General features: G+C 43.3%; 1 protein-coding gene across 2 annotated transcripts in view; it reads right to left on the bottom strand.

The window, feature by feature from the left end:
• Window positions 1-22,513, bottom strand: part of PAPSS1 (3'-phosphoadenosine 5'-phosphosulfate synthase 1) — a 90,017-nt gene that overhangs the window by 57,088 nt on the left and 10,416 nt on the right. For both annotated transcript variants that reach the window (XM_084855831.1, XM_084855832.1), the window contains exons 2-5: window positions 18,390-18,504; window positions 16,736-16,971; window positions 13,494-13,632; window positions 7,403-7,521 (exon numbers count right to left, since the gene is read on the bottom strand). In XM_084855831.1, the coding sequence (XP_084711957.1) occupies window positions 7,403-7,521; window positions 13,494-13,632; window positions 16,736-16,971; window positions 18,390-18,504 (609 nt within the window). The remainder of the gene's footprint in view (window positions 1-7,402; window positions 7,522-13,493; window positions 13,633-16,735; window positions 16,972-18,389; window positions 18,505-22,513) is intronic.

A 22,513-nucleotide genomic window follows, 5' to 3' on the forward strand; every position in this document is an offset into this window, starting at 1 on the left:
ATTTCTGAAGTGGTCTCACAACTGCATCACTTCAAGGTGACTGGGGCCACTCCTTCTCCCAATGAGGCACTAATAACCTCTTTGACTCAGTCAAGTCCCTTTGGCTAGATGTAAGAAACCAAGATGAGCAAGGGTTGAAGTGGTAGGGTGAACCTCTCCAAGCACCTTGTCCACATTCTGAGGTCACAACAACAGAAAATGATCCCACAAAATTAGACCAGACAGTGCTCTGGACACCTCCTTTGGAACTGTATCAATAGCGTCTTGGTCAGAACAGATAGAAGTGATTTTCCCCTCAAAGTGCCTAGCAAACATGTCACAGCAAGCCTTTGAGGGTTCCAAAATATCCTTCCCAGGGTCTAAGCATAACAACTCCTTCACCACTTGAGAATGCTCTTTCAGGTAGCTATCCAAGGATGCAACTCAGGCAGAAATTATCCTGAATAAGTTAATTTTTCAGGAAAAAGTGACTTTCACTTGTGTATATATTCTTTAAAAATAGGTTAACTTCTCAAGACATCACATACAAACATTAATTATTAACCTCTGTGTGCAAGGGGAGGGACCACACATACACACAAACAAACACACACACACACACCCCCATATGAAACTATAACCTTCCATTTCTGAACTGTATAAGATTTCTTTGAATGAACTGCCCATAATTCAATGTTTTATCTCTGCTAACTTGGAGCTTTAAATTTCTTCATTTGAAATAAAATGCTGACTTGTTTGTTAAGGCTTTTGAAAAAGCACCAAGAACTTTGTTTCATACTGTTTTATTTGAATGCACACAGCTCAGAATAAGCCTTTCTTTGGATGGCGAGCTGTGGGAAGAATCCTTAGAGGTCTACAAAGGAGGGAGTCAAGTGAACAATGCTTATTTGAAAGATGGCCAGCTCCAGGATGCTACATCCTAGAAGGTGTATCAGTTACATTACAAAACATAGTCTAAGAGTTTGGATGACTCAGTAGTAATGAACTTTTATTTTGAGCTATTAATTTTGAGTAATCAAACAAAGGAAAACCAATGTTTATAACTGAGTTGACAATGTCTATTGTTGTAGATCACAAGCTGAATATAAGCTGCAAAAAAGTCAAATGCTATTTTGGGCTGCATTTTGGAAGCATAGCTTCCAAATCCTGGGAAGTACTAGTTCCCCTCTACTCAGCATTAGTTAGGCCTCATCTGAAGTACTGTGTCCAGTTCTGGGCACCACACTTTAAGAAGGATGCAGACAAGCTGGAGAGGGTTCAGAGGAGGGCAACAAAGATGATCAGGGGACTGGAAACAAAGCCCTATGAAGAGAGACTGAAAGAACTGGGCATATTTAGCCTTGAGAAGAGAAGACTAAGAGGAGATATGATAGCGCTCTTCAAGTACTTGAAAAGTTGCCACAGAGAGGAAGGCCAGGATCTCTTCTCGATCATCCCAGAATGCAGAACATGGAATAATGGGCTCAAGTTACAGGAAGCCAGATTCCGGCTGAACATCAGGAAAAACGTCCTGACCGTTAGAGCAATATGACAATGGAACCAATTACCTAGGGAGGTGGTGGGCTCTCCCACACTGGAGGCATTCAAGATGAAGCTGGACAGCCATCTGTCAGGGATGCTCTGACTAGGATTCCTGCACTGAGCAGGGGGTTGGACTCGATGGTCTTGTAGGCCCCTTCCAACCCTACTTTATGATTCTATGAATATACACGATCCACCATTTTCTTTCCTTTGGGTGTGAATTAAAGTCCCATAGACTTTAAAACATTTAATCTTCCTTCCTGTTACGATACGGGGAACAGAATGGAACATGCACAGCCTCTAGGCAGAACCATTATGGTAAAGTAGGTGAATGTTATAACTGATTTAAAACAGTCTGCAATGAAACAAGGTGAGTCCTTGTATACCATATATTGGTTCTCAGGTTGATAACTGTCAAAGGAAAGATTTTTGTGAGAACCATGGGGGCAGTAGAAGCCTGATTTTGCGTCATCTAATGGAAGTGCTACTGCACATATACAACAGAATAAACTGGGTTACTAATAAACACTACTAGGAACACCAAATGTTTGAGGGGTTTGGTGACTTCAACTCTTCCAAAAGTTCTGTGTGATGCTCCAAAAAGTCTTGTGGCAAGAGAGCCTTCACAGTAGTAACACCTATCTCTTTCCTTTTCTCTTTCTGACAGAGTTATCTGGCGTACTGTTAACCCCCACTGGGAAGCCTTCAAGTGATTTCTCATTTGAGCTCTGGGCAGCAATCTAGACCCACAGCAAGCCCACATTGCTTTCTCCTATCCAAAAGAAGAGTCAGAAAAACCTCTCAGAGTTCCATATCTTACAAAGCACACACTGCTTTACAAGTACACATTAACACAGCAAACACAAAACAAAAAACAGCAACACACCTTCCACCTTCATTTACTCATACGATAACAAAACAGCAAATAACTTATTTCTATTTGAGAGAGGCAACATTCTAATGTAAAAGGCTCTCAAAATTAAGAGCACCTCCACAGAATATCATCTTTGTTCATACTTCGCCTACCCACCCCCCACTTCCTGACATGCAAATCATTCTACTATGATGTCTGCAGCATGCACAGGTAGGAGTCCAGGAGCCCACAAAAAGGGTTTTATCTGACGGTGTTGTTCCGGAAGCGGTTTCCTCCCGCTGGTGGAAGGGATTTTCCCCTCATCCTGCAGCCCCCTACATCCTCCCCAAATTTGCTCTGGAGGGTGGGGTGACCCTCCGAAGCAGATTTGCTGAAGGTGGAATTGGAGAGGAGAGGAAGCAAGTGGACATCCTGTTGCATGAAGGTTGGATCCAACCTAAAGACTCTTACAGTATGCCTTTTCGGAATCATGGCTTTGGAACAGAACAACTTTTGCTATTGCGAAGCTCTCAATTTTTAAAGTACTAAAGATACTTCAATGCATATACTTATCCCCCAATCTCAAATTATCCAGTTTCAAGAATGGAAAGTTAGTGCAATAACAATAAAATCAGTAAACTGTGGCTCATATGTTATACCACCCATAAACTGCAGTTATCCCTTCCTAAACTGAAGGTCATCACTTGTTATTGTGGCAGCCTAATTCTGGCTTTTTCTTAACAGGAAATATTAGAACAGCCCTCAGTATATCTTATTAGTTATCCATTTTCAAATGAAGACTGAAACATCTCAAGCTCTGTAAAACTAATCTCTTCGTTTACGTTGCTTAGATAGAGTACCACGAGCATCATTTTGTGGTGGAACGGAGGGGAACAAATCAAACAATAAATCAAATACTATATTGGGCTTTCACATTTCAGGCATTATTTTCTGCACACAAGCAACATCATATGTAGAGAGAGCAGGGCTGTGCACATTGGCTTTGCCCCCTACCTGTTCTACCCCCATGGTATTCACACTTTGGAAAAACGTACGCAGAGGGGAAGCCTACTGAACACATGTAGGGGGTATCTATGAGTTGGAACACTGGGTTCCAGCTCACAGGGATGGCCTAGATGCATTCAGCAGACTTCCCCTCTGCAGACATGCCCCAAAACATGGGCAGCATGGGGGCGCAACAGCAGAGACAGCATGCACAGTCCCATTCTCTCTATATACTATGTCAATTGCATGGAGAAAAGAAAACCCAAATACAGCTTTTTAAATAGAGATATCACCTCATTAGAGATCTCTTACTTGATTAATCCGGGTGAATGACTGGCTACCCGGGTGAATGACTGGCTACGAAGGTGGTGCCGATGAGAGAGATTTGGATTCTGGGACAACGGGCTATACTTCCTGGAAGATAGGCTGTTGGCAAGAGATGGGTTGCACCTCACAAAGGATGGGAAGAATGTGTTTGGCCATAGCATGAAGAACTTCATCAGGAGGGCTTTAAACTGAATCCTACGGGGAAGGGAGAGGTAATGTTGGGGGTAACAATGGACATAGACGCATGCACTGCAATGGAGAGAACAGCTCTGATAGCGCCCAATAATAGTCTTCAGACACATGTAGGAAGAAAGCCAGACTATGAAGCACATGGTCTTTGATGTCTATATACTAATGCCCAGAGTATGGGAAACAAACAGAACGAACTTGAACTCTTAATACAAGAGGGAAATTATGACCTGATAGGTATAACTGAGACTTGGTGGGATGACTCTCATGACTGGAATACAGTAATTGAAGGATATAACTTGTTCAAAAAGAACAGGAGGAACAGAAAGGGAGGTGGGGTTGCACTGTGTGTGAAAAATACATATCTCTGCACAGAAATACAGGAGGATGAGCTTGGTAGCCCCATCGAGAGCATCTGGGTGAAAATAAATGGAGCAAAGTATAAAAGGAACCTGGTGGTCAGAGTCTACTACCGGCCACCCAACCAAGGAGAAGACGAGGATGAAACTTTTGAAAAGCAAACAGCCAATGTTTTAAGGAAGCATGATGTAGTAGTAATGGGGGACTTCAATTTCCCCGATATTTGTCGGGAGACAAATTCTGCAAAACATGGCCCCTCCAGGAAATTCCTGACTTGTGTGGTGGATAACTTCCTCCTACAGAAAGTAGACGAAGGAACTAGAGGATCAGCTATCCTTGACTTGATCCTAACCAACAGAGATGACTTAGTGGATAAAGTAGCCGTTACAGGAACTCTGGGGGAAAACGACCATGTTATACTTGAGTTCTTGGTTCTAAGGGAAGCAAAAGCCAAATGTAGTCAAACGCATACCCTGGATTTTAGGAAAGCTGATTTTAATAAACTCAGAACAATGATCAGTAAGGTCCCATGGCAAGCGACGCTAACGAGAAAAGGAGTCCAAGATGGGTGGGAGCTTTTAAAAAAGGAAATTCTCAAGGCACAATTACAAACAATTCCAACAAGAAGGTGGAAGACAACAGAAGAAGCCAATGTGGCTTCACAAAAAGCTTGGGGATGACCTGAAAACAAAAAAGGACACATATAGGAAGTGGAAAGAAGGCCAAGTAACAAAGGAAGAGTACAGGCAGGTAGCACAGAATTGCAGGGATGGCGTCAGGAAGGCTAAAGCTGAGAACGAGCTGAGGTTAGTGAGGGATGCTAAAAACAAAAAGGCTTTCTTCAGCTACGTGCGTAATAAAGGCAGAGGAAAGAAATGGTGGTTCAGCTATTAAATAAGGATGGCAAAACGATAACAGATGACAAAGAAAAGGCAGAGGTGCTCAATTCCTACTTTGGCTCAGTCTTCTCCCAAAAGAGGGTCTATGAACCCCCTGGCAAAGGTGAAGTACAGGCTGAAGGGGCAGGATTGCAGCTTGAGATCGATAGGCATACGGTCAAGGAACACCTAATTCCTTTGAATGAGTTCAAATCTCCAGGGCCAGATGAACTGCATCCTGGAATAATAAAAGAACTGGCAGAAGAACTCTCAGAACCGCTGTCTATTCTCTTTGAGAAATCATGGAAGATGGGGGAAGTGCCAGATGACTGGAGGAGGGCTGATGTTGTTCCTATCTTCAAAAAGGGTAAAAAGGAGGAACCTGGGAACTACAGACCAGTCAGTCTGACATCAATCCCTGGGAAAATTCTGGAGCAGATGATAAAGCAATCCATCTGTAAGTACCTTGAAAACAATGCAGTGATTACTCGAAGCCAACATGCATTTGTCAAAAACAAGTCCTGCCAGATGAATCTGATCTCATTTTCTGATCAAGTAACCTCCCTTGTCGACCGTGGGAATGCTGTAGACATCATATACCTCAACTTCAGCAAAGCTTTCGACAAAATGCCCCATGATATCCTGATAAGCAAACTAGCTCAAAGTTGGCTAGATGAAACAACGATCCGGTGGATCCACAGTTGGCTACAGAATCGGACTCGAAGAGTGCTTATCAATGGAATCTTCTCAAACAGGGGAGAGGTAACGATTGGGGTACCGCAGGGCTCAGTCCTGGGCCCAGTGCTCTTCAACATTTGTATTAATGACTTGGAGGAGGAGGTGCAGGGAATGCTGATCAAATTCGCAGATGACACAAAACTGGGTGGGACAGCTAATACCTTGGAAGACAGAAACAAAATTAAAAGTGATCTTGATAGGCTGGAGCACTGGGCAGAAAACAACAGAATGACATTTAATAGGGAAAAATGCCAAGTTCTGCACCTAGGAAAAAGAAACCAAATGCACAGGTACAAGATGGGGGATACGTGGCTCAACAACACTACAAACGAGAAGGATCTTGGAATTGTTGTCGATCACAAGCTGAATATGAGCCAACAATGTGATGTGGCTGCAAAAAAGGCAAATGCTCTTTTGGGCTGCATTAATAGAAGCATAGCTTCCAAATCCCAGGAAGTACTAGTTCCCTCTACTCTGCACTGGTTAGGCCTCATCTGGAGTACTGTGTCCAGTTCTGGGCACCACACTTTAAGAAGGATGCAGTCAAACTGGAGAGGGTTCAGAGGAGGGCAACAAAGATGATCAGGGGACTGGAAACAAAGCCCTATGAAGAGAGACTGAAAGCACTGGGCATGTTTAGCCTTGAGAAGAGAAGACTGAGGGGAGATATGATAGCGCTCTTCAAGTACTTGAAAGGTTGTCACAGAGAGGAAGGCCAGGTTCTCTTCTTGATCATCCCAGAGTGCAGGACACGGAATAATGGGCTTAAGTTACAGGAAGCCAGATTCTGGCTGAACATCAGGAAAAACGTCCTGACTGTTAGAGCAATACGACAATGGAACCAATTTCCTAGGGAGGTGGTGGGCTCTCCCACACTGGAGGCGTTCAAGACAAGGCTGGACAGCCATCTGTCAGGGATGCTCTGACTTGGATTCCTGCATTGAGCAAGGGGTTGGACTCAATGGCCTTGTAGGCCCCTTCCAACCCTACTATTCTATGATTCTATGATTAATAGTACCAGTTTTAGCTGATTAATTTATTAGATCTGCCTACATCTGCATATTATAAAAAAAAACTTCTGAAGAACATACTTCACCTGTTTTTACAAGGTACATTGGACGCATCACAGCATGCACCATCTCAGAAGCAGAATTTGCATCTTTGAGAAAGAGAGAATGACTGGGTTCACATGACAACCCACACTCAAGGTTAGGTATGGGTTGAGTGTGGGTTGTCACTGAACTGTGGGTTGTTGTGCCGTGTGAGCCCAACCACACCAACAAACCATTGTTTGTCAACCACGAACAACCCACTGTTCACAAACCATCAACAAAGATCATTTAACTATGCCGTTGTTTTTTAAAATCTGTTGTCCAATTAGTCACAGGCACTTTCTTACTTTAGTCAAACAAAAACATTAATTCATTGAACACTGCACCCCGCTTTTAAAATAAGCTATTTACTTGTGCATCCAATATTAAGCCACCAACTTTACAGAATTCTTAGAAGTTAACACCACAAGACTCCATACCCTCTCTTGCAGAAGTTCCACAACTTGTTGAATGCAGTCATTGACATCACAGGAATCCGTTTTGAGTACCAGCTCAGGGGCTTCAGGCTTCTCATATTCCGAGTCAATGCCAGTAAAACCTGCATGAAAGACAGAACTAAATACTTTTCTTCATTTCAGATGGGTCTTGATGTTCCTGCTGGAGGCTGACAGAATTTTAAATTTTGTTCTACCTCCTTTGGGTTAAACGCTAATTACTGAGGCACTACAGAGCACCAAAAAAGGTCGAATCTAGATTGCTTGCAACCTAGATTTGACCCTTCTAGGAGTCTGTAGCAGCTAAAGGGGTCAAATTTTGCTTGCAAACAAGCTACATTTTACCTTCTTGGCTCTCTGTGGTGCCCTGGACACCATTTTGTCATATTTTTTTCAGGTCGTCCAGTAGACTGCAGCCTGTGGGCAGCGTTCAGGGGCAAAAATGGCCCTGGACTCCTCCAAGTTGCCCACCCCTGCTCTAAACTAAGTGTGCAGGGCCCCAATCTGGATTGGGACTACCATACATGGGGAAAAGATGTCTAATCCTTCCCAGCCACTTTCCTCCTGAAATCCGCCCCACGCACACACCCAACAACTAAAGAATGGGGGGAAGTCTCCATTGGTGTCAGTTGAGGCCTTTGTTTCTTTCTTTAACTTCTGTGCAGAGGGAGGGGGATTTCAGGAGGGAAGCAGCTGGTGAAGGAAGGATTAAACCTCCCCGCACTCCATGCTTTATGGTCCTGATTTGGAACCTGCACACTTACCTTAGAGTAAAGAAAAAGAAACTGAACTGTGTGGTACATAAAGTAAAATGTAGATTGACACTAGTTTAAATGCTTGCTTGCTTTGGCAGGTGCATCTAATATGCCTGTCCTTTATTCGCCCTTCCAGGAATAATAATGCCACTGTAACTGAAAGTCATCTTGGTCTCTTATTTACAGAACATCTTCCTGTGGTGGGATTATGCACACATTTTTGGATAACGAATTTGCAGAATTACAAGACTGGAACGATCCTGAGGGCATGATAATTTAAAAACATACTGCTGGTACCTGAAAAAAAGTTTCTGTTCCTGTGCAAGGCTAAATCTCCAAGTACAATGTTTACTTGAAGTGCTATTAAGATGCCCAGGTACTTCCGGTACCCAATGCCTCATTTATACTATGCCTCCTTTAGAGCAAAATTTAGTATTAAATTACAATTCTTTCCACAAAAACAGGTAACCTGAAATTTTGCTTTAAAGTGCCAAACTTTGGATGTGCTCAGTGTCCATTAATGTGCTTAATGTACACTCACCAAATCTGAGTATTTAATAGCATTAGCAAAGTTGTTAAAGATAAAACGGATAAAATATTTTAAGTGATGAGATGTTAATCATTTGGGTGAAGAGGTCTTTAATACTTTTAAATATACTAGGAAGCTTCGCAATGGCCTGCCATTTCTGATTCTGTTTACGTGGATGTGGATTCTGTTTAATCCAGCGTGTTTGGTATCAGTTATCAAAAAGGCTTCAGTGACACCATGCTCAGCAAATGTCTGCGTCTAACATCTAAGCTACAGACATCCACAATGGAGCTCAGGAGTAAGTTACTACAACCTCCATAATTCCAGCCCATCCTACTTCTAGACCAGGGGTGGGCAACATCAGTGATCAGAGGCTGTACTGCCCCCCCCCCACCCACTGGGGGAGGTGCTCCTCACCCATACTGCAGCAATTGCCACAACAGCATGATTCCCACTTGCAAACAAGGCACACGCTCCCTACACATCTTGTTTTGTGGCAAAATCACCACATTTTTGCTGCAACCACAGGAGCAAATTTGTGAGTGCACCTGACAGCCCCCCCACCCCCACAAAAATGGCACAGCAGGCCACATGCAGCCCTCACGTTGCCCATGTTTATCAGAAATGTTTCTCAGATTCACTTGCTTACACATAACAGTTATGCTGTCTAGAACAAAGATAAAATCATGGAGACAACTAGCTGGGAACATACTAAGCTATCGGACTAGGACTCGTTCTGATAGTGAGCAAAATGAGCTATGGAGGGCGCAATCCTATGGGGATAGGTGGCGACTGCCTATCCAATGCAGAGCAGGAGAAGCACGGAGGGGATTGTCCCCTCCGCACTTCAGCCACCCTGCATTTGCGGCTAGATATCCGATTTCAGCTGTCTAACTGTGGGGCCTCGGAGAGCAGGAAGCGGCAGCCAGACAACACATAGGATGTGTTGTACCAGCACTTCCGATTTCCCTGCCCCGGCACACCCCCAGGAATGCCCCGTTTTTGCCGCTCTGCGCTCGTCTTCTGAGTGCAGAGCCATTCTGCGATACCTACAAGGCAGCGTGGGAGGGGGTGGAGGTCGGTTCTCAGGGAACTGACCTCGGAGTGCAGGCTCCAAGGTCGGTTCCTGGGAACCGACCTATCCTACGGCTGCCTAGCCGCTGCCTAGCAGCCGTAGGACTGCACCCTTAGTCTCCCTCTGGATATCTGACTCAAAAATGCAAGCATATATCAGCTCTCAGGCTGCACGCAGGGGGACAGGGATATAGAGTGGAAAATTTTCCGGAAAACTTTCCTGTGCTTTGTTTTTCTATGGAAAATTTTTTCCATTTCACAAGTTCATTAGTAACAATGAATGGATGCCAATTTCAAATACAATGTTAGGCAAGCTTGGCAGTTTCAAAGGTGTAGATGAGTAACTGTCAGCATTTCATACACAGTTCTTTGGGTTGCTAAAATGTATTAGTATGTCAACAGTTTTCAGTACCTTTTTTTGCAGGTGCAGGGTGGTTCTTGAATTTAAACATTTTATGGAAAGTACATGATATTTTTCTTTTCTTTTTTTACAAGTATTCCAATAAAATTGTCTACATAATATAGCATTTAAATCACATTACGTGTGCTTTAATTTTCTTCCTCAAATATTTTAGTTTATGTGTTTGTGGTGTATTGGGGCAAAAAAAAAAAATCAGACTTGTTGCTTATTAAATACAAGTAAAATAAACATGCTACATTAGATCACTCTCTAGGACATCAGAAAGTGTTCAAATGCACACTGAAAATGTTCCAGTGCAAATTACTCACTACAAATTAACCAAATTTGTTAAGAAAACTTCCAGGAAAATGTTTCAGTTCAAAGTGTTCTGGAAAACTCACATCGCTACAGGCAGTAGGAGATCTCCAACAAGACATAATGCTGCCAAGCCAGACAGCACAATAATAAAAGCTTCCTCCATTCTTGCCTGCAGAAGAGGTGCCAACTCCCAGTGTTCCGCGCTGGCATTAATAAGACAATTATATCCTCTGCACTAGCTGGAAAAGCATAAATCATCATGTTGTTGTTGTTTATTCGGTCAGTCGCTTCCGACTCTTCGTGACTTCATGGACCAGCCCACACCAGAGCTTCCTGTCGGCTGTCGCCACCCCCAGCTCCCCCAAGGTCGAGTCCGTCACCTCCAGAATATCATCCATCCATCTTGCCCTTGGTCGACCCCTCTTCCTTTGGCCTTCCACTTTCCCTAGCATCAGCATCTTCTCCAGGGTATCCTGTCTTCTCATGATGTGGCCAAAGTACTTCAGTTTCGCCTTTAATATCATTCCCTCAAGTGAGCAGTCTGGCTTGATTTCCTGGAGTATGGACTGGTTTGATCTTCTTGCAGTCCAAGGCACTCTCAGAATTTTCCTCCAGCACCACAGTTCAAAAGCATCTATCTTCCTTCGCTCAGCCTTCCTTACGGTCCAGCTCTCGTAGCCACAGGTTACTATGGGGAATACCATTGCTTTAACTATGCGAACCTTTGTTGTCAGTTCCCATCATGTACATGGTAGAAATTAACTCCAGCTATTAGGCCTGCAAAGATCGAATACTTATACCTACCATTGTTTGAGGCAGGGGCAGCAAATTATTTTATTTAAAATATTTCTTGGTCGCCTTTCAGAGCAGAAGCCCTCCCAAGGCAGCTTACAGCAATAGTATACATAAAAACAGTTAAAATATTAAAAGTGATAAAAACATAAAAATGAAAACTATAAAAGCCAACAATAAAACCAGCAACAATGTTAACAGCAGTAACAGCAACAAGAGCAGTCATATCAAGAGAAGGCCAAGGCAAAGTAATATGTTTTCAAGGCCTTCTTCAAAGCCTGCAATGACAGAGCATGGCAGACCTCCGATGGCAGCTTGTTCTAAAGGTGTGGGGCCACTGCAGAGAAGGCCCTCTCACGTGTGATCACCTACCTCACTGCTCTCACGGGTGGGCATATAAGAAGGGCCTCTCTTTCTGATCTTAAAGTGTGGGCTGGCTGATATGGGTGAGGGCGGTCCTTTAAGTAACTTGGTCCCAAACGGTTTACGGCTTTATAGGTCAAAGCCAGCACTCTGAATTGGGCTTGGAAACACACCAGCAGCCAGGGCAGCTGGTGCAGTTAGGCATTGTGATCAAATCTTGTCACCCTCCAGATATTTTGGCCTACAACTCCCAACAGCCCTAGCCAGCATAGTCAATGGTGAGGGCTGATGGGAGTTGTTGGCAAAAACAGCTGGAGGGCTAGAAGTTGCCCACCTCTGGTTTAAGAGATGCAATCTCCCCAGCTGGTTTGGGCTAGGATAAAAGTCAAAGCATTCAAAGAGCAACAGTAATGCCTAACATTCAAGCATCACCTGTAAACATGGCTCAGTTTCTTGATGGTCTCCAACTAAAATTCCTAAGGTCTGTTTTGAAGTAACATCTGGTTCTATTTCATGACAGTAAGAGAAAATGGTACAGAATTAAAAGGGAACCAATTCTTATTACATAGACATACTTTGTTAGCAGTACTGCTACTGCAGGGCTCTAGGATATCAGAGATTTGTAACATAATACTTCCTGAGAGCCAGCACCGTACATTATGTTTCTATAGATATGTTATGCTTCCCCATCAAGGGAAGCACCCTGTGTCTCACAAGCCACCCAACATTACACTAAAAGAGATGGGGGGCTGATCCCAGCACTAGCTCATTAATTGGCAAGTTGCTCTTTGCAATACTGAATGTCCTCAAAGCATCAGAACCATCACCACAGTTAATAACTGCCTTGCATTTTTAAACAGAGCCTTTTGTATCCTAGCATTACAGATAGCAGATGGACTGCATGAGATTACATTATGACTATTATTGTTATTAGTATAGTAAGGAATACCTAGATGCTCCCAGTTAGAACAAAGGGAACAGCAATACAAGGAGTGTATATATGGTTAGGATAACATATGATCTTGTAGTGTCAAGATGAAGACTCCTACCTAAGCAGAATGGATATACAACTGATGGAAGGGAAGCAGGCACAGAGACTGCACAAGCCCTCTGTAGAACAGGTATGGGCAGAAATCAGGTTTGTGAGATCTACTTGGCTTTTTACTAAAACCCCAAGATCCAACAAACAGAGCCAGATGCAAAATGGTAGCTCAGAGGGCGGACTCAGTTACCTACTGTATCTCATAAGCCATATACTGGGATGACCCACACATACAAATAACATTTGAGTTACTTCAGGTCTCAGATTCTAATAGCTTAATTTAGAAAGGGGAGAGACGTTTTTGTTGTTGCTTTTGTTAAAAAAAAAATAGGGAGCCAAAAACCTTTGCTGATCTACTGCAAATCATCTAGTAGGTCCAGGTCTACCTTCTGCACACCCCTGGTATAGACACTGAAGTAACAATGCTGGTAAGAAATAAAGATGTTAATATCAATAAGGAAGCTGCTAAGAACAGTTATCCACTGTTTTACTAAGAAATGTACTCCAGCCTCTAAACTGGAAACTTTGTTGACAAGTTCCATTTCCTTCACGTAATCCATGCAACCAAGACCTAGTGTGGTGTAGTGGCTAGAATCCTAGACTATTCCTGGGTTCAAATCCCCACTCAATCATGAAGTTCATTGGGTGATCTCATCAGTGACTGTCTCTCACAGAGTTGCTGTGACAATAAAATAGGAAGAGAGAACCATGTACATTACCTTGTGCTCCCTGGGGGAAGGGTGAAATGTAAATGTAATAAATTAAAGTCATTACCATGGAAGAATTTTGACACTGAGGCTCACCTTTAATTTCTCCAGCACGAGCTTTTTTGTAGAGGCCTTTCACGTCTCTCTGCTCACAAACGTACAATGGAGCATCCACAAATACTTCAAAGAATGGCAGACTTGCCACTTCGTGAATTTGCCTAGCATTATTGCGGTCCTGCGAAACAGTAGACAGAAAAAAGTAATGATAGGACTAAAATCTTCTGGCATGCACCCTATAGGACGATGGCTGAGATACATATACAAACTATACTTTAATATAAGCAGGCTTCCTTGTAGCCTTGGTCCAATAGCAGTAAAAAAGGTAAAGGTGTCCCCAACCAGTCGTGTCCGACTCTAGGGTGCGGTGCTCATCCCCGTTTCTAAGCCGAAGAGCCAGCGCTGTCCGAAGACGCTTCCGTGGTCATGTGGCCGGCATGACTGAACACCAAGGTGCACGGAACGCTGTTACCTTTCCCGCTGAGGCGGTACCTATTTATCTACTTGCAATTTCTTGCTTTCGAACTGCTAGGTTGGCAGAAGCTGGGACTGAAGACGGGAGCTCACTCCGTCACGTGGCACTCGGGTCTCGAACTGCTGACCTGCCGACCTTCCAGTCTGCAGTTCAGCGTCTTAACCACTAAGCCACCGCGGTCCCAATAGCAGTACAATTCACTAATTGTGATTGTGGCACAGCACCTCCAAAGTGCAATGCACCAACAAGCAACAGCCCTTGTTTCACATTTCAAGACTGGGAAGGGGTGTGAGATCACCACACTGTGCTTTGGAGGAGCTTGGGGGAAGCTTCCATCACAGCACAACTGCTAGAATAATTCCCCCACCCCTCCCAAACTCCATGCTGGCTGGGGATGGTGGAAGTTGTAGTCCAACACATCTGGAACAGAACCAAGTTGAAGAAGGTTGTCATAGAAGTACATGAATTTAGGGCCTTCTATATGACAATTTTTGCAATCTCACGCACAAATATTCAAGAATTCCAGGTTGCTCACCACAGCACTAGCTTGGGCAGCACCATTAAGAATTCTAGTATAGCCACAAAGTCTCAAGCAAGAGTACACAATGGGAGACCATGCTTGAAAGTGTACTTTCCTTGTTTAATTGGTGCCTGAAGAGAGTTCTGTTTGTGTAATGACATCTTTATTCAGACAGACTTTCGGCTTCTTGTTTTAACTGGTGGGTGTGATTTTTTAATTGGTTGGCTTTTACGTTTTAATTATAAGTTTTTAATTTCATGTTGTACTTCACTGTTGTTATCCACCTCGAGTACGATTTATAGTTGAAAGGTGGGATGTATATATGAGGGCGCAATCCTATTGAACTCGGAGGCGTACAATCATCCAATGCAGGGCAGGAGGAGCAGGAGAGGTGATCTTCGCCTCCCCGTCCTCCTGCCCTGTATTTTTTGCTAGACAGGCTTTTTTGCCCATCTAGCAACAGCGCTTTGCAGCAGGAGGGAAGGAGACTGAATAGGCCTCAGAACAGCTCATATCCTGGCCTCTCCAGTCTCCTCCCCTCCCCGCCCACTGAAATGCCCCCCTTTCCCCCCTCTCTGAGGTTGCTTTAGTGACCTCGGAGAGCAGCCGGCATGGTTCTTTCCACACTGGCCGCAAGGGGGCAGGGGAGGAGGGTCGAATCTCAGACTCCCCCTTCCAACCTTGGAGCACTATCTCCAGTCTCGGAGGGGGGAATCCCCCAGTATCCTAGACAGTATCCCAGTATCGTAGGGGCCACAGGATTGCTCTCTAAATAAATAACTAAAGATCTTCACTGCCAGAACCAACATTCATAGTAGAGAGTGAGTGGGATGGGGCTTCACTCCTTTTCAGATTTAATCTACATGGACTATGGAGAGTGCCACTGGGAAAATGGAATGGAAAAGGCTGAGAGTTGTGTGTGTGTGTGTGGGGGGGGTTAATAACCTCTGTTGCATAAATGGAAAAAAGAGAATAGGGAAGAAGGCAGAGGATCCCAATGCTACTACCAATTTGCTCATACTCTAAGATCTTAGGCTCAGATCCTTGTCTGTGTGCCTCCTCCATTGCAGCTATGTCACTCAGCTACAACAGAGAAGTTTTTCTCAGCAACAGCAACCCGGTTGTGGAATGCCATTTCAGAATGCTGCCCTAGGTGAATAACTCCAAGCAAGCATGTATGTATGTATGCATGTATTATATTGTTAATCTGCTCAATAACCAATGTTCTCTGGGCAGAAGTTACAAACTAGCACAACAGGGAGCTGGAGGGGCCTGAACATTTCTTCTAGATGTACTATTGTTTTTACTAGAAGATATTTTTTTTTTTACATAGGGCAGCACTAAAAACAGCATTTCCCACTTGCACCCTAAAGCAGTATAGTTCATTCTACCATCTCAGGATTCTACAATCTCCTTCTGCTGCATGTGTAGAGAACAAGAACCAGAATGGAGGCACCTGGGATGAACAGAAAGCAAGAAGGGAATGTGTTCAAGAGTGCCAAAGGGAAACTTGTTTATTTAAGCCTAACTCATTTCAGAGACAAAAGCTCAAATAAACAAGTTGCCCTTTGCCACCTTTGAGAACATGTCCCCTTTTGCTTTCCATGCATGCATAGACTAGGCCATAGTCTGTAACACCAAGAAAGTTAGCACTAGATTGTTTCTTCCTACACAGCAAAGAGAAGTTTTAAGAAATGGGATTTTCCAACCTTGTTGAGTAGCTTTTCAATGCAAGTTTTTCAGCAACAGCTAACAGTACAGAGACAAACGTTACCATGTCTAGAGAGAGGTGCTTCTGTGTCTACTTATAGTAAGGCACAGAAACATCAGTGTGCATGTCTGTTTGGATACACAGTTTCTTGCACATAGTTTGCTCTTTTTGAAACTGGTCAGTGAACTGGCCTCCCCTTAGAGTAAATAAAGGTAACACTGGATAATCCAAAGTTGTTTGGAACTATGTTTTAATATTGAATATCAGGTCCTTAGAAGAGCCATAGCATTGTTTGTTCTGTTCTGTTCTTGCATTCTGCTGGTGGGAAGAGCCAAGCAGGAGCAATCAAGCAGCATGCACAAGCACACCGTTCATGAACCATAAACCAGGATTATCTGTATTCTTGCCATTTTGTATGAATACACTCACTGCATCCTGAACCTACTGGCCTGGATTGAAAAGGCTGTACAATGGGCCATTTTAAGCAAATGGATGAAATATTTGACCATGTACTTGAAACTGTCAATAGGACAATATAAACACAGTACTATATAATGAGGATACAAGTTGCTCACCTGGGCATAAGGAGAAATAAAGCTGGTGATGCACACCAAGCCAGCATCTGCAAACAACTTGGCAACCTCAGCAATCCGGCGGACATTTTCTTCCCTGTCTTCTGGTGAGAAGCCTAGATTCTTATTGAGGCCTTGTCTGATATTGTCACCATCCAATGTATAGCATGGAATTCCATGGCATACTAGATACTCCTCCAATGCCATGCTAACTGTGGTCTTCCCAGCTCCAGACAGCCCTACATTCATTTTTTTTAAAAAGCCCACGCAAACACAAAATCCATATTAGTGCAATAGCTTTATTAGGTCAACCAAAATGTCACAAAATAAGTGTGCACAACTACTCAGAAGTATAAACACAGTTGATGGAGTGACACTCAAATATCATGAAGGCTTGCTTAGCTTACCATATTTAGAAAAGTGGAAACACAATCGTAACCATGTTTACACCAAAGTAAGCCACAGAAAGGGGATTCACATCCAAGTAAGTGTGCTTAGGATTGTAGGCTTAGCTACACAGTTTCTGCAGATTTACTGTATGCTTACACTTCTTTTTTTAAAACTGTTTTACATTTAACATTCGTGTGGCATTCTTAGAAGTCAGAAGATTTATCCCTTTGAGACCCACTAAAACCTAACTCTTTACACTCCCATTTTCAGTCTAGATACAGCGGATACATGACTCTTTACTGTTAAAAGTTTATCAGTATAACTTCCTCTCTTTAAGATAACATTAAGAACATTAGCTGCTTTGAACATTACAGATCTCCTACTAGGAGAGCACTTCTATACATGAAAATGTGTAATTCACTGCATTTATACTGGCTTAAAATTTGAAGTTTCCCAGTGTGTGGAATTGCAATGAAATCCATGCAAGTGCGATAGTTATACATGACAGGCTAAGAGTTTCACATTTTTCCTGAGCCAAATTGCTGTTCATATGGGAAAAGCATGCATTTGGATTCTAACTTTCTTCCTGGGAACGGAACAGAGTTCTCCCTGGACCCTCTGAATATCTGATTGTGGGGGCTGGTGACCGCTGGGAATAGTGCGCAAGATGGTGAGATGAATGAAGGATCCAAGCCATAACATTTAAAGTAACTCCTCAGCCGCTCTTATTATCTCTTTCCAGTATGTTCATAGTCTTTGCCTAGTTGACAATAAAGAGGCGAGCATGGTAGCCTTCTCTAAAGATTGTGTTAGCATTACATGAACAAATGAGCAGTAGGGACAGAAATAAGAAATATCTGTGAGAGAGAGCCAATTTGAGAGAAACCTGGGCAGCAGAAGCACAGAGGGGATCATTCCTGCGGCATTTCTCCTGCCCTGCATTTTTGCCTAGACAGCCAATTGCGGACTAGCCGTGGGAGGATGGAGCGGGGAAGGAAGCTGCTGTACGACACATAGGATGTGTTGTACAGACATTTCCACCCTCCCTGCCCTGGAACGCCCCCAGCCATGCTTTTTGGCCGCTCTGCGCTCTTCTTGTGAGCACGGAGGACAGGGCTGGAGTTCGGTTCTCCAGGAACCGACCTCGGAGCGCGGGCTCCGAGGTCGGTTCCTGGATAACATGATATCCTATGGCTGTCTAGCCACTGTCTAGAGGCCACAGGATTGCTTCTTCCATGGAGCAAACCTGTAGGCAACAATACTGTACCTGTTAGCCAGACTGTGCAGCCCCGAAAGCCACTTCTGGTCCCCACCACTTGACCCCTCTTATTTCTACTGACATGGTGTGCTTGATAGGTGACATTGGTAGCTCTCTGCATTCCCTGAAAAAAGATAAACAGGTAAAGTCCATTACCAAAAATTGATCACATATAAAATAAATAAGGAAACAAACTGGCATAAACAAAGAACACTCTGCTAGAAAAGTCAATGGAACCCCAAAACAACAACAAACCAACAGTAACTCATTTGCATCAAGTATGTAAAATAACACAGCAACATGCAAACTAGAAGATAATTATCTTCAGGTTATTGGATTTTCAAAACACTCAAGCACTTTCTGTTACAATCTATGTCCTTATTGTTGATTTCACCCACTAATAAACACCAGATTTATTAAACTCGACCTTATTGGAATTTGTCTTTTTAAAAAATGTTTTAACTGTTTTAACCTGGTGTTTTATTCTTTTACCTTTGTTATTCACCACTTCAAAATCTTCTGATGTGGAGCAGTATATAAATATTGTAAATAAATGTTAAAAGGCACTTACTGCAACAGTTTAGGGCCCTGGACAGTGACACACTCTAAGCTCAGTTCAACATTTATACATTTGGCGATAAACTGATTACTCCTTCGCCATCTCAAACAGGGCCTCCAAAAAAGACATAAATGCATTAACACCAGCCTTGTATTTAAGCACTAGCCTGGTAGCCACAGGCAACCAGAAACTACATATAGGCAAGTACATGGAATTCCATTCAAGTGATTGATTGGGCTGATGGAGGAGGGATGGTACACTCTGTGCTGGATGGCGAGCAGGGACAGATTTGCAGCTCTCTATCCTTCCTCTGCCATGTCCCAGCACAGCAGCTAAAGAAGTATGCAGGTTAGTAGCTTTTGTGGGGTTATTTACAAAGCTGTTTAAGACTCAAGAAGGGAGAACGAACGGTAGTTGTAGGACTGATATCACAGTAAGATATATGCCTTGCACAGCTCTTTGTAGCACAAGCACCTCTTAGACCGGGAGGGGGAGATGGACACAGACAACCCCTCTTCTGAAACAGATAGGCATGGGAAACCACACTACAGTCTTGTCTGGGTAAAAAAGGAGGAGTGAAAATGAGTAGCTCAAATCCTACTGGAGAGTCTCAACAGGATCAAGAATTAACTACTCCTTCCTTCCTTCCTCCCTCCCTCCCTCCCTCTACCCACCCACAAGAAGAATATCAAACATCAACACTTCTGCCTACAAAAGGACTATCATGGCTCCCTTTAACTGGCAGAGAGAAACCAGGAGATCAGAGTGGGAAGGAGTCTGGAACCTGAGATCATAAGTCCAAGTTTAACAAAGAGCATTTGAATAACATTTCAAAGTACCCCACATGTATTATCTCATTATAAGCCTTACAACAAGCTGGTATGATAAGCAAGTATTATTATTCCCATATTGCAGATAAATAAAAGAAGTGAGGCTAACAGACTGGCTTGCCTAAGACCATCTAGTGAGAACATGTCTGAGATGAGATATAAACAGAGGACTTCCTGATTCGTAGCTTAGCCACCATGCTACACTGGATTCCTTCTTGGACTGTCTTGGGGCTCTTATCCAGTTTCACACTCATAAATCCATAGTTTAACTCCCAAATTAAATTATGTTCCCATATCAGACTATTTTGAAGGGATGTTTCGGGCTTTTAAAATGTTGGTATTTAACTAGTAGCTGCAGTTTACAATATTCCACACACTAGCAGTTGAGCCTTGAAATAGAAATATAGCTTTAGGCAGAAGCCACAAGCACAAGACAAAATATGAAGGAGCTAGAGATAAAAGTTTAGTTTCTTTACAAAGCCCCTCCATCCCTCTACCACATTTCTTTTCCTAGGTTACCAAAGGAACCTTGCCAAAGCTACAGCAACAATCTGCTTTACCCAACACATATTCAGGATTTTTCTGCTGATGGGATCCTACCAGTATTTCAACAGAAAAAAAGTGTACAAACATCAAGCAATGTAAATGAACTTATGCTTTAGGGAGCAATCCTATGGCCCCTAGACAGCATCTGAGGGGTCATAGGATATTTCCGATTTCCCGATCTGAGGTCAGAATCAGCACTCCGACCTCAGAGGGAGTAATCAGAGCTCCAACCATCCCCCCTCCTCCTTGCAGCAGGCGTGGAAAGAACCATGCCAGCAGCTCTCTGAGGTTGGGAACTCGACCTTGGAGAAGGGGGCATTTTGGTGGGCAGGAAGAGGAGGAGACTGAAGAGGCCAGGATATGAGTTATCCTGAGCCTCCTCCAGCCTCTTGCCCTACCCCTCCGAAGCACCCCAGCCAGACAGGCAAAAAAGCCCATCTAGCAAAAACTGCAGGGTGGGAGGACGGGGAGGCAAAGATCACCTCTGCTGCTCCTCCCGCCCTGTATAGGATGAACATAAGCTTCCGGGTTCAGGGGCTTATGATCATGGTGGGCACAACTCATGAGACTGTGCCCTTAGTCTATGCTTAAAGATAAGAAAGCAGAAAGGTGGGAGGTCATCACAGCTAAACCAGTTATTTCCTTCATTCTTTACCATTATACACAAAGCTGTCAAGCAAATTCACCCACATAACACTGAGTCATGGGTGAGTAGTTCCCCACCACCACCTACAGCAGCCATTTTCCTGACCTTCAGTTACTAACCATTCATTATGTAACACAACACTTTTGCATTTCCTACCTGAATCGATTCTGGCTGCTGACAACAAATGAGAACAACAACCACCACCAAGCAATTCTATAACGGCAAAAATATTCATGGGAAGATTTCTCCCAAAATTCTGTCTGCCTGCATTTTTCTAATGTTTCAAAGGGTAAAATACCATTAGAACATTAATTCTAAAAAATAAAAAAAATCTTTCAAAATAATTCAAGTAGAAAACATTGCATCCAAGTCCCATATTTCATCTGCTCTTTCTAAATCCAAAGAGTTCAATCGTGTTCTATTCTCAGGTAAAAGGAAAAATCCCAGCAATTTCTAAGAGAAGCCTATTCATTGCATTTTTATCCCACTCTTCTCTAACAGAGTCAGAGCTAGGTCGTCCAGCAAGCTTCCTGGCTGAACAGACATTTAAAGCTGGGCCTCCCAAGTTCAAATCTGACACATAAACTACTACACCAACAATTACCTGTAGAGTCCAGGCTTTTTTTTCAATTAGGCAAGGTTGTGAAGTTTAACTTAATTTCACAGCACAACATCTGGATAAGAAGAGCCCTACTGGTTCAGTGCAGCATTCTGTTCCCGCAGTGAGTAACCAGATGACTCTGGGAAGCCCACAAGAAAACGAGTGCAACAGTATCCTCCCACTCAGGTTCCCTAGCAACTGATATTGAGAGGCAAAACCACCTCAGGTACTGGAGGCAATGTGAAGCTATATAACTTGCACTTCCCAAACTGATATATGAACTGAAATGCAGCTATCATTCAGTATTCACAGTTCTCTGAATTTTGTGATGCATTCGTCTGATGCAGAAATGGGACAGAACAGACTTAAGATTAGGAAAATGAGAAACTGCGAGAATCTGAAATTGACATATTTGTCCGTCCCTAGACATCACTACATCTTATGGTAGTGAATTCCATAGTTGAACTATGTGCTATGCGAAGAATTACTTCCTTTTATCTGTCCTGAATCCCCCACCACTCAACTTCATGGAATGACCCTGGGTTCTAGCAGTATGAGAGGGAGAAAAATCTCTTCCTACCCACTTTCTTCACATCATGCATAATTTTATACACCTCTATCATGTGATCCTCCCATTACTTGCCTTTTTTCTAAGCTAAAAAGCCCCAAACATTGTAACGTTTCCTCATAGGGAAGTTGCTCCAGCCCGTCGATGATTTTGGTTGCCCTTCTCTGCACCTTCTCCAACTCTACAATAACCCTGAGGCGTGGTGACCAGAATGTCTCCAAGCTCCCATCAACATTGCCTGACCTGTCTTAGTAAAGGGCAGTTGACAATTATGATGTGGGAAACCAACACTGCCCTAAGCAGTGTGTGTGGGGGTGGGGAGATGTTCCTTGTTGGCCTTGCCATTTAAGGAGCCCTTTGGCCTTTAGAGGCTGGGTATATTG

Source organism: Heloderma suspectum, chromosome 5, assembly GCF_057233095.1.
Source record: "Heloderma suspectum isolate Gila_16-S chromosome 5, 16-S_ref, whole genome shotgun sequence".
Classification (NCBI taxonomy): domain Eukaryota; kingdom Metazoa; phylum Chordata; class Lepidosauria; order Squamata; family Helodermatidae; genus Heloderma; species Heloderma suspectum.